We start from the raw sequence: 13,082 nt of genomic DNA, 5'->3' as shown, positions 1-13,082 counted from the left end.
CTACATGGGCACGGAATGTTCTGCCACATGTCAGGCAGACATGTGTGGGCACCACTATTTCAGCATTTGCAGCTCTGGCTTTGGGGAGTGCTGGCTTCTCTTGTGCTACGGTTGTCCTTCTGTCTTCAAATGTCTGGCAACCTTGGTGGATCAGCGTGCGCCATGTCAATCAATCTTGTGCCAAGGTTTTTTAGGAGATGGTGTCGATATTCAGGGACTTGAGAGAGGCTTTCAGAGTGTCTTTGTATCACTTCCTTTGTCCCCCGTGTGATCACTTTCCTTGAGAGAGCTTGCCAGAGAGGAGCTGTGGTTTGGCATCCTTGCAACATGGCCTGCCCAGCGTGTCTGGGCTTCCCTCAGCAGGATTTGAACTGATGGCAGGCCTGCTCTGGAGAGGACTTCTGTGTCTGGCACCTTGTCCTGCCACCAGATCCTCAGAAGTCTCCGGAGGCAGGTCGTGTGGAAGTGGTTGAATTGCCTGGCGTGCCTCCTGTATACAAGTTTTAGTGGCATACATCAGGGTAGTTGGCATTACTGCTTGGCACACCTTGAGCGTTGTAGCAAGGCTTATTACACGGCAGTCCCACGCGTTGGTCAGTAGTCCGCCAAATGCAGAGCTTGCCTTGGTGATTCTGCAGTTGACCTTGAGGTCAATAGTCATTGTACGGAGAGGGTGCTGCCAAGGTATGTAAATTGGTCCTCTGCTTGCAGCTTTTGTCCCTTCACTGTGATGATGGGCTCTTGGTGTTGGGATAATCAGGGCATGGAGAGATTGTCATAGCAATCTCCCGATTTAAAGAAGATAGTATAAATGAAGCTATTTATTGATCTGAGGACCAAAGTACCTGAAAAACAGTATGAATGGGCTAGTTAATAAATTAGATATCTGCATCATTCTGCAACGCAATCTGAGCCCTTTCATACTAGTGTGACTACCTCCTAAGCAATTTCCTAAAAGATGCTGCTTTAAAAAGGTTTAGTTTAGTTTTCTTTACAGCTCCTTTAAATATTTAACAAATTTTAAAATTAATTTACTAAACGAGGGTTTTAAGAGTTGACAATTGCCAGTTGCATTTTTTGTAGTATATAATTTATGTTCCTAATTTTGGATCTTCATAACAGATCATATTTAACTTTCCCAAGTAGATTTCTCCAGTGAGTTAAGAGGGAAATACTTCAGAATTCTCAACTAAGATGGAAGCTACAGGTAGTCCTTAGTTTACAATTGCTTGTTCAATAACTATTTGAAATTGCGATGAAACTGAAGAAGTGAGCTAAAACCAGTTCTTGAAATTCTGCCCATTGTAGCGCCCCGATGGTCACATGATCACAATTCACCCCTACAATGGTTACAGCATCTCATGGTCATGTGATTGTGACCTTCCCTGCCATCTTCCCACAAACAGTGGGAAGCTATCAGGGAAGGTCTCAAATCACTCCCATAAGTTGCTGCAGTTGCTTTTTCTCCCAAGAAGCCTGCTGGGGAGTATGAAATCTCACGGATCTCAAACTCTGTAGTGTGTGCCTGCAGTGCCCTTCCCTTGCCAAGTCATCTTCCTAGCACCTACCCAAGACTTGTAGGTGCTAGGGAGCCGAGGTGGCGCAGTGGTTAGGGTGCAGTACTGCAGGCCCCTTCAGCTGACTGTTATCTGCAGTTCAGTGGTTCTAATCTCACCGGCTCAGGGTTGACTCAGCCTTCCATCCTTCCGAGGTGGGTGAAATGAGGACCCAGGTTGTGGGGGCGATATGCTGACTCTGTAAACCGCTTAGAGAGGGCTGAAAGCCCTATGAAGCGGTATATAAGTCTAACTGCTATTGCTATTGCTAACTGCTATTGTGATTCCCTGGCAGCTACAAATTGCTATTCTAATGGCCATTTTGCTTCAATTTTCCAGTAGAAAGCAGATGGTTATAAATTAGATCTTCCGTATGAGATTGAAAAGAATGTTGTGCTTGAACCATTTTAGCAACAACTGGGCAATTAATAAAAGATCTTATCCAAAGTACTTAAAATTAGGTCATCATATGAAAGATATTATCAATATATCAGAGCCTGCATTCATATTCTTAAAAAGCAATCCAGAAAGAGCATTGTTTGTTGGTGATGCTGTTAAAATCTGGATGGCATTTCAAATACTCTGAAGGAATATATTGTATGACTGAGGGAAAAATGTGTTCCATGACCTGGACATCTCAAAAATTACTTTTTGAGTATTCCTATTGCAATAAATTTGAAGCTTGTCAGGAAATCATTTAAATATCACATGGTGCTGATGTTTAGAGCAAAGCCATTCCTCTAATTTGGAGGAATCACTACTCGGATACTTTCAACCAGAGATGCTTTAGTTGCTAAGCCAACACTTTACTGTAGGTGCATTCTCTACAGGCCCAGAGGGAATATTTTCAATATTTGCTATTCACTCCAAGCGAACAAACCAACTGGGATTTGAGCATTTACATATCTGCTTTAGTCCATGAATATATGAAAACTAAAATAAAAAAATGAAAAACACAAGAAAGAGGAAGGAATAAAATTTGATCTAAAAAATAAAGTTATAAACTAAGACATTTGCAGTTGCAAATATGAAATGCTGATGTGATAGTTAAGATTTAGTTCAATTAATACAGTAGGTTTTTTTTGTGATTTCGTGTCTTCGTTCTGAATGTACTATCATTGAATTTGAAGTTTGCCATATATAATCAACATTATGAACTATTTCCTAAATTAATAATGATATAAATATCAGAAAAGATGTATGGTATGAAGTTATGTATTGAGTGCCATGTGTCAACAATTGCTTTCACTTAAGAGATGTGCTAGTAATTGCATTGCAAAAACTTAAGTGGTGCCAGGACAAATGTTAAATTAAATAGATTATTACAATTCCTTCCATATATTTTTTTCCCCCTTGGTCATATTAAAAATTAAAATTTCATAGCAACTTTTGGAAGAATTATAAACAATAGATTGACATCTACTTTAAATCAGTAGAGATGTAGTCAACCAAGCTTTGGTACAATATGAATAAGTATAACCTACTGGCCTTGCACAATTTTCCTTCCTCCTTTTCAATTTTTATTTAACTGGAATGCAACTGTAGTTTAAAATAAACCTAATTTCAAACTGTTTTGTTTCTAAAGCTGGCTTGTTTAATGTGACCATGTATAATAATAGTTCCTAATTTCATTAACAAAAGTGTAAATGAAAGCACTGAACTTCAGGAGAGGAGGGGACTTTGTCTTCCAGGAAGAGGCTAAGCTGGTTCATATCTTACTAAAAGGGAACTGCTTAGCATGATATTCAGATAATGGCCATTGTGATAAATAGTTGGCTTTCTTTATATAGCAGAGTGCCCTAACCCTGACTCATTTGATAAGTGATTCTAATTATAGTAAGAAGTAAGGCTGATATAAATTTCATGGGTTTCCTTCAAGGGAAATTGTGAATTCTATTTTGCAGCAACTCATAAATTGGACATATTGTTTAACAATAGCAATAGCAATAATTAGACTTATATACCGCTTCATAGGGCTTTCAGCCCTCTCTAAGCGGTTTACAGAGTCAGCATATTGCCCCCAACAACAATCCGGGTCCTCATTTCACCCACCTCGGAAGGATGGAAGGCTGAGTCAACCCTGAGCCTGGTGAGATTTGAACAGCCGAACTGCTGAACTGCAGTCAGCTGAAGTAGCCTGCAGTGCTGCATTTAACCACTGCGCCAACTTAACAATATTATGATCACTGAAGTAAATTGATTCCAAGCCTGGTTAGATGAACACCCTCTATTATTGCAAAATTACAAAAAACATGGGGAAGAATATTATATGGAGGGAGAGATGAGTTCTTTCTAAAGGTAGAAGCAGCACTTGCTGAATGACCAAGCTAAGCTCTGGAGTCTTCTGTTGGAGGTTGGTATGGCAGATGAGTGGGGAAGAAGTGAGAATCCAGGTTAAACTTTATCCCCCCCCCCATTTCTGTTGTGTTTCCATCAAACCATTATGTATCTGGCAAGTTGTAAGCCTTACCTGGACTAGAGTCACTGTATACTAAACTTAAACCATTTTGTGGAATCTTAATTGGGAAGTGAGAACTCAGTGCTTTAAGTTGCCTTTCAAAATCTATTCATAAAATTCTGTTTGAGCATTGATTATGAGGATACTATTGGTACTTCTCACTATTTAATTCTTCAGTTGACATCAACATTGGGCTATTACTGATGTGCAGCAACCGGCCACTAAATGGGCTGTTTTAATGACTGAAATAGTATTTTGTTCTGGTACTTGATATATTATTTATAAAAGTTAGGAAACTAAAGGAGGATTTTTTTAAAAAAACTTTGAGCTTTTATGTAGTGGGCTATATTGATGGTGCGGAAGATATTTCTGAAGGCAGTAGTTTTATGTCATGGCAGTCAGTCATGAGTGCATATCGATTGCCAAGTGTCCTGGTACCAGTCATCCCATGGGGTGAGTGGGGATGACTGCTGGAACAGCCAGACTTCCGAGGACCTGTCGTAAATCTATTTTTTTCATCACTGTCATAACTGGTCACTCAGCGAATGATAATAGGACAAGGACTATATTACCATTGAAGAGTAGAAGTGCAGCAGGATTTTAAAAATTAAAATCCCATGGTATCCTGTTGTGGCCCAGTAGGAGCCGCTGGAGCTGCCACCAGACTCCAACAGCGAGGGGCCCTATGAGCCAGCTCTGGAGCATGTGGAGCACCCAGGACAGCGTTCCGACTCCGAGCAGAGCGCAGAGATGCTGGTTGGCCACCAGGAGCCGCCTAAGCCTTGGACCAGTGGGGAGGAGACAAGGGAGTGTGATCCAGACATTAGCAGTGGGGAGGAGCCAAGGGAGTTGTTTCTGGATGCCCGGCACCAGAGACCTAATATGCATAAGGAGCAGTTGCGCAGTTACAGGAGGTAATTGCACTTAGCTGGTGGTAATTAGGCTCCTCTCCAGACTATAAAAGGAATGCTTGTGCATACGCCCCTTTTGCAGAAGTCAACGCATTAACTAATGTTGAAGAACTCTGGCAGGCTGGATTGCTGCCAAGGCTTGTCTGTGCTGGATTGCTGCCAAGGACTTGTCTGTCTGTTAATAAATTCCGTAAAGTATATTTGGCTCAGTGTGCTGTGGTGTGGGACAAGTGGGGTCAGAACAGTATCCCATAGTGGAATGACTATTGACAGAAATGACAAGAGTTAACAGAAAAGGCAGGTCATGACTTGAAAAACATTTTTGTTTACAAATGTAAGTGAGAATGGAGGGACTGTTTACTTCTGTTTTTTATACAGCTATAATAGATGTATATATACCATGTTTCCTCTAAAATAAGACCCGGTCTTATTTTCTTTCTGGCCCCAAAAGAAGCACCAGGGCTTATTTTTGGGAAAACACAAATTCAGGGTGATCAGCCTGGCTGGGTGCCCTGCCCCCAGAGCGTATACGAGAGCCAGCAAGTGCGTGGGGAACAATAGTATCAGGCAGCAGCTGCAGCCCGCTGGTCCCTTGGTTGGCACACTCAGGGACTGTGCTGAGCGGAAGCCACAAAGTGGACGGCAGGCAATCCTGATGCGTGGAGCGGAAGGAAAGCCAAGAAATGCAAAGACGAGCCTCCCACGGCCGCCTGCCACTCCAGTCATCACCGCTCGAGTTTCCTGCAGCTCAGATGGCGTGTCTGGATTGCCTGCCTCCCCCCCCCCCCCAATGCCTCTGCCTCTATCTGTTGCCTGTGGCACTATGTGAAGACAAGCTTCCCGACGCTCGGCTTTCCCTTGGCCCTTGCGGCTTGTTTGGATCACCAGCCTCCCCCCTGCCTCTGCTTCCACCTGCCGCTTGCACAGGTACTCAACACATCTGTGCTGTGCTGGTTGTGGCAGCTACCAGACCCCATTGTTCTGACCTAGGCTTCCTGAGACAATACAAAGCACATACTTAGTCCCAAAGACCCTCTGTTTATTTCAACTGCTATGAATTACGTTCATTAACATCCCGTAATGAGTCACAAATAGTTTGTAAAGAGTCTGACAGAAGTCTGCCAAAGTCTTTCGGGATAAGGCTGATAAGCACCCACCTTTATCTCCCTTGAAACGCTGCCAAAGACATAATTGCCAATTAGCTTTGCAAGGCCACACAGAGCACAGAGTCAGAACAGAGCTTCAGAATTTTAACCGACCAGAACGAACAAAGTTGCTTCCTGCAAAGGCTCATGTGCCTTTGCTCCTCCTTTATGTCTATATGGGAGGGGCCAATCAACTCCAAGCCTTACTCCCGAGTCGCCCCTTTTGTCTGAACTCTTCTTGTCTTCTGGCAGCTCTGCGCATGCGTGCACTGGGAACAGGCTCCCCTTGTTCTCTGCCTCGCTGATGTCTGACTCTGGCGGCTCCGGAGGCAGCACCTAACTCCCAGATGGCCCTTGCCCCCTCTCTGCCTCCCATGCAGAACCCTCGTCTGAGCCTTCCCCAGACTCCCATGTTCCTCCCCAACCTCCTCACTTTCCGACTCTGCTGCCATCTCCGCAGGCCACTGGCACACCATAACACCCATCGGCTCGCATGTGCTCGCCACCTCCTATGCTGGCCATGCCCATTCCCCCTTCACTAGGGCTTATATTGGGCACACCCGTAAAACAGGCTGGGGCTTATTTGGGGGTAGGTCGTATTTTCAGGGAAAACATGGTAGGTAGTCCTTGAATTACGGTAGTAATTCAGTCAGTGACTATTCCAAATCACAGTAGCACTGAACGAATGATGGTTATGACCAGCACAGAATGAAATGTCAATGCGGAAGCCACTAGGGAAGGCTGCCCCACTGACTTTGATTGTGGGAAGTCAGCGGGAAGTTGCCTCATCTAATAACTCTGGTATTTAGTTAATGACGGCAATTGGTAGTGTAGTGATTGCTGTTGCTAAGCAGTGTTTTTTGCCTTTTTTGACTATTAATGACAGAAATTCCAATTCCTCTTGTAAAGTTGAGGACTACATATAACTTTTTGCTGATCAATTTTTTTAAATTAGTGCTTATGAGAGGGATAAAGAGAGAGACTAGTGGCATCAAAATAATGCCACAATCCAAAATAATCTCGCTTAACTCATATTAATTTTAAATAAACTTTAATATTTTTATTACTTAGATATTTGTAGATTTGTCTGAGTTTCTAGTGAAAGTCCATTTTTTGTTTTTTGTGTATACAGCAATATTGAGTATAAATTATTTTCTTCATACATTTTGCTTATTCTGATTTTCTTTAAAAATCAATGGTACTGTAAAATTTCTCATTTTATAATATGTACATGGACTTTTGCTACTTTTGAATAACAACATATTCAGCTGCATGAATGTGATTACATTAAAGTTTAAAGTTAAAGATTTCATGATTACATTAAAGTTTCCTGCAATTAACATAGCTAAGGCTAGTTTTTTAAGCTATGTTGGCTTGAAATATAGTTGATTAATTTGCAGATTTCTGTATTATGCCATTTCAACTAACCTGGTTAGCTTGGTTGGGTGTCTTATGTGGACCTAGACGTGAACCATGATTGTTATATCAGAACATATGAATTATTGTGACTGAAAGTTTTGACACAAAAAAATGATTATGGAGATCATGGTGTCATCTCCCCAACGATGCGTAATGTTGAAAGTTCCTTTTCATGCCTCATCATTATATATCAGTGGGATTTAAACAACATAGGAAACCATGAAATTCAGAGCTCAAACTTGTAAGTTCCTGAGTGGTTTATAAGCCAATTTGGTTTGCAGCGGTACTGCTAGTCATCCTACTGTAATAGGACCATTAAAGTTTTATTAACTCTCCTGGCTTTTCATCCCTTAGTTGCGCATTCTGCTTTAATGTTCAATAATTTATAACATTGATGTGTATTTTTTTCCCTTTCCCTAGACCAACTTACGATGACATGCCAGTCAACTCCCAGCTTCTTGCAGAAGATGGGGCTGCTGTATCAGTGGAAGTCCAAGAGAAGGAGAGAGAGACGAGCAGGGTGGAAAATCCAAACACTGAGAGTGGATTCACTGCTGAATCAGGCTGCTTTATTTCCCAGAGCTATGAAAAGCAGAAGACTGCTTCTGTAGAACCTCTACCTGTCCAGACTCTGGGAAGGGGACAACAACCCAAACTAGGAGCTTCACAACAAAATATGGATATTTCCAGTAATATAAATAATCTTGGTCCAACAAACCTTTTGACCGAAAATAGTAGTCAGAAAGTCTCATTTACAGCTAAGGATGTTTTACACCATCCGTTACCTGTTAGCCAGGTACCATTCACTCCTCATAGACTTGCAAAGAATATTAGCTATCCAGTAAAAGCAGATGACACATGTGAACAGGCTACCCAAGGTATATGCAACCAAGATGGACTTTTGAATTCAAACAAAAATCTTGTTTTACAGCCAGTCCTGTCAAAAACTGTTTCGCATTTTCATGAGAGTCCTGTCTGTAATAAAGGCAACTCTTTAATCTCAGGTCAACTTTTTTTAAAGCAAGATGACTTAGAATCTCAGGATGCAACTCAGATTAACCTCTGTCTCAGGAATGCTAGAAAACCTGTGGGCACCAGCAGTTCCCTGAATTTTCAAGCAGCTCCCCGATTACCAAGAGAAAAAGAACATTTGTGCAGAAGTGCTGAAAGTTCTATCAATGAAATAATTGAACAGGTCATTTCGAAATATTGTTATGAGCCTCCTCCCAAAGAGTTGCCTTGCAGAGAAGAAGAGACAAATTCCTGTGTAAATATTCTGTCACTTTTGGATCACAGTAGTCTGCATGGTTCAGATGTGAGTTTTGATTGTGACGCAGCTGTTGATTCACAAGCAAACCTGTCCAGAGTAGCTGCTAAAAATCTAGAACTTCTCAAAGAAGTTAAAGTAAATCTACAAGATGAAAAATATGACACCCAACTCAGCTCCATTTTTAAAAACGTTTCAGTGCAGCAAATAGAAGCAGAAAACGATATTTCAGTTCAAAGCAAAGAGCCAGTTCTTCCAGCTCTGCCTCATGTGCCTCCTTCCTTTGTGGGAAAAACCTGGTCTCAGATCATGTACGAAGATGATATGAAAATTGAAGCCCTTGTGCGGGAATTTAGAGAAGGCCGCTTCCGCTGCCATTTTGATACTGAGCCCTTGGCTCATCGTACACCAAGGAAAAAACCTCAAAAGACTGATGAGAGGATGAATGCAGTTGCACCTAACAAAACAGAGGCTGGGCCCGCTAAAGGGCTTCCAGAATTCACTGATGGGCTAAGCGATGGTCCTGACTTCAGCAACTTCTCTGCAACTTCAGAAATACATGTTCCAAAGCCCCTGAAGAATCCCCAAAAAAGAGTTTTCCGCCTTGCCTCAAGATGCCAAGTAGTTAAGGTTAGCCATGGCACACAAACCAGTTTAATACAGTATCCGGTAGTTAAGCAAAAAATAATTAGGAAGGACTATCAGCTGCAAAATCAGATGGCCAACCTCCTTTGGTCAGAGAATGAGAAAACGCCTACCATGAAAACGAGGTTATGTGCTCTTAAGCTTCCTAAATCTTATACCAAACTCATGAGCCCTGTACAGCCACAGACACTAGTCTATGTTCTTTCATGCCCAGAGGTGAAGCAGTTTAGGAGCAAGGCTGAGGAGATTCCCAAAATTAAAAGGCACCATTCCACAGATAGCAAAGATTCTGTAAGGTACAAGTACAAACAAACCCCTATTAAGTATTACGATCCTCTGACGAATCGAATTTTAAAAACGCCTCCCAAATGCGTAGCTGCGGGGAAGACAAAGAAGCCAGCACATGTTCGACAGCTATTCAGGAACCTCAACTTCGATGGAAACCGGAAGAAACAAGCTGAGATCCAGTATCTATCAAAGCCCTTCAGTTCCCCAGACCACCGTGCGTCATCTCTCTTGGTGGACCCTGTTAAGGGGAATGGTATGAATTCAAATCGTAAGTCAGAGGGCCCTTCTATTTCATCCGAAAAATCAGAATGCTTGGCCTACAACTGTTCAGAGAAATGCTGTAAACACTTATTTACTTCACCGTTGAAGTCGCATCAGTCACAGCAGGAAGGTGACTTTCAATTCAATCCATTTAAGAGGAAAGGAGTCAAATGTCCCTCGAAGTCCCATACTGCTGATTGTTTAGAAAGAGACAATCCAAAGAAAACATGGCAGAGGAAAAAAATCAATAGCAAAGAATCAGGGTTCCCGAAAAAAACTTCAGAGCTAATTTTTATCAAACGTGACCTTGTTAAGAAAGGCAGCAGAAAACAGCCACCCAGAAGGGCAACTCAGCCAATAGGAGGGATTAAAAAAAAATCTTGTACTCTTAAATCATCTCTTCTCAGGCCCCACTCAAAGAACACTACCATAAAAAAGCATCTTCAGAAGAAAAAAGCTGACCTTAAAAAGTTGACCGTGTCAAGGAAGTCAAAAAGAACGTTTTTGAATACTGCAGATGCAATGGGCGTTGCAGAAAAAAGGCCAAGAGCCTCTGTAAGGACTTCTTCCAAAGTGAAGACATGGGAAGTGGCCAGGGACAAGAATCTTTTTTGCACTGTGAAATAATGTTGCTCAGATCATATAAATTTACTTTGGGATTGTCTTTTAAGAGGGCGGGAAAGGGAGAAAAAAGTGGGAATGGCTTTTTCAAGGTATACATCAGAATTAGAAATGGAACAATTTCAAGGTCAAACAGTAAGCTAATAGGTAAAGAAGTCGTTCATATTGCTACTTTGTGAGTGTGCTGCACATTACATGTTAAGAGCCGAGGTGGCGCAGTGGTTAGGGTGCAGTACTGCAGGCTACTTCAGCTGACTGTTATCTGCAGTTCAGCGGTTCTAATCTCACCGGCTCAAGGTTGACTCAGCCTTCCATCCTTCCGAGGTGGGTGAAATGAGGACCCAGACTGTGGGGGCGATATGCTGACTCTGTAAACCGCTTAGAGGGGGCCGAAAGCCCTATGAAGCGGTATATAAGTCGAACTGCTATTGCTATTGCTATTTCTCAAGCAGAGCATTGTTTTCCCTTGTAAAACCAGTATCAGTCATTGAAAAAAGTGTATCTTTTACATGAAGCTCCGCTTTGATAATCTTGTTGGTAACTAAGCAATGTCAAAACTCATCCCAAACCAGTGTGGAACCAAATGGGCACTCCTGCCGTTTGCTAAGATTGTCAATTTCCCCTTAACTTCTCTGAGAAATCTTTGATTGTGTAGAACCAGTTTTTTTGGAAATTGCACATGGAGTTTTAGGATGTATGCATTGCATTTGAAGATGTACCTACCTTATCTAGAATCTAAATTTGGATATCACATAGTGATTGTGCTTTAAATTCAGATCACAAATACAAAATCATCTTGCCTATATTTGTTACCTTCTCAAGAATATCGGATGTCCTTCTAGAACGTTGAAAAATGTTTTTTCTTTCGATTATTTTTTTTTTACTTTTTCTGGAAGAACAATTGATTTTTAAGATCATACAGAATGGTTAATCAAGACTGCTGTGTATAAGCAATATTTCTACACATAATCTGCCCTTAGAATGCATTACTGCCTAGTTTCAGCTCACAATATAGTTGTTAAATGCATTTTAAAGTAATGTCAATATATAAGCAACTTTCTGAAAAATGCTACTTCATGCTTAAAATAGTTTTTTTTTTTAAAAAAATGAATTTTTAAAAAGGTAAATACTTAATTTTGTTTTGTTTTGTTTTGCATTAATATGTGTGTTAAAACACTTTTCTAACAGAATATATACTAAGTTATATGTTACTCTGAAATACAGGTGGTTCTCAACTTACAACAGTTTGTTTAGTGATCATTCAAAGTTGATTCAAAAAGTGACTTATGGCCGTTTTTCACAGTTACCACTTTTGCATCACCCACCCCCCCGATCATGTGATCAAAATTCAGCTGCTTGGTTCATTTTTACCACCATTGCCGGTGTCCTAAGGTCATGTGATCACATTTCGTGACCTTCTGACAAGCAAAGTTAATGAAACTAGATTTAGTTAACAGCCAGGTTACTAACTTGTCAACCGCAGTGATTCACTTAACAAATGAAACAAGAAAGGTTGTAAAACGGGGCAAAACTCACTTAACAAATCTCTCCCTTGACAACAGAAACATTAGACTCAACTGTGGCCGTAAGTTGAGGACTGCCTGTATAAAATAATATTTTAAAAAATTCTCCATCTGGATTGATTGAATTTCTGTTTTCTGAAAATTCCAAGAGGTATTTATATGAAAGTGACTATTTTGTTCAAACATTCCAAGTGTTTGGGATGTTATGCTGGAGATTACTTCCAGTATACTATCACCACCAATTATTGTAACCTAGTAGTTATGGTTGCCCCAGACATATACTATGCTAATACAAACATATTTAAACAAATATTCTTTAGCTGATAATTTTATAATCAAGTTACCTGATAAAAGATTTATTGCAAAGGTTTTTTTCAACAGTTTTTGTGTTTATATGCAAAATTTCAGTGATGAATTTATGATTGATAGCAATGTCATTTTAGCTAACATGCTGTTTTTTACATTCTGTTCTGTACGTTTTTGTGAATATTCTGACAGAGTACATTGTCTTGTCTTCACCAGTCCTAAAATTGTACATATTTCTATATATCCTGCTTTTTTAATGCTCCCATTTTTCCCAACCTCAGGATGCACAAGGCACAGGCTGTCTAATGTTAAAACATTCTTTTTATATTTGTATGTTTGTGTTTGGTTTATAAATTGGTTCCTCAGAGTGCCATTTTTAAGACAGAATATTTAAAAAATGGCTATATTTAAAAAATTTGGATAATTATCTTGATATATTTATATATTTTCTTTAAAAGAGGAAGAAGTCTAACATCTTATTTTTTGTATTGTAAAGAGCTTGGAATATACTTTTGGAGAAAATCATGCAGAATTGAAAATTCTATAACTATTACTTTTGAATATGTCTCACTTCTGGGTTTAAGAGTATGGTGTATGCTTGGTAAAGTAAATTTTGGAGAGAATATATTTTGGTTAAAACTGTATTTTATCAGTTCATTGATTTTATGGATAGGTTTTTAAC

At 40.4% G+C, this 13,082-nt stretch overlaps 1 protein-coding gene across 6 annotated transcripts in view; it reads left to right on the top strand.

Moving 5' to 3' along the window:
* The window catches only part of ZDBF2 (zinc finger DBF-type containing 2), a 338,913-nt gene extending 327,768 nt beyond the window's left edge, over positions 1-11,145 (top strand). For all 6 annotated transcript variants that reach the window (XM_087706851.1, XM_087706840.1, XM_087706846.1 and 3 more), the window contains one exon: positions 7,910-11,145. In XM_087706851.1, the coding sequence (XP_087562977.1) occupies positions 7,910-10,577 (2,668 nt within the window). In that variant the 3' untranslated portion in view covers positions 10,578-11,145. The remainder of the gene's footprint in view (positions 1-7,909) is intronic.
* The last annotated feature ends 1,937 nt before the right edge of the window (positions 11,146-13,082 follow it).

Source organism: Thamnophis sirtalis, unplaced genomic scaffold, assembly GCF_051295495.1.
Source record: "Thamnophis sirtalis isolate CommonGarterSnake01/CBP01778 unplaced genomic scaffold, rThaSir2_p1.2 scaffold_1, whole genome shotgun sequence".
Lineage (NCBI taxonomy): Eukaryota > Metazoa > Chordata > Lepidosauria > Squamata > Natricidae > Thamnophis > Thamnophis sirtalis.
The sequence above is the reverse complement of the archived record's forward strand: the minus strand, read 5'-3'. Positions and strand labels throughout refer to the sequence as shown.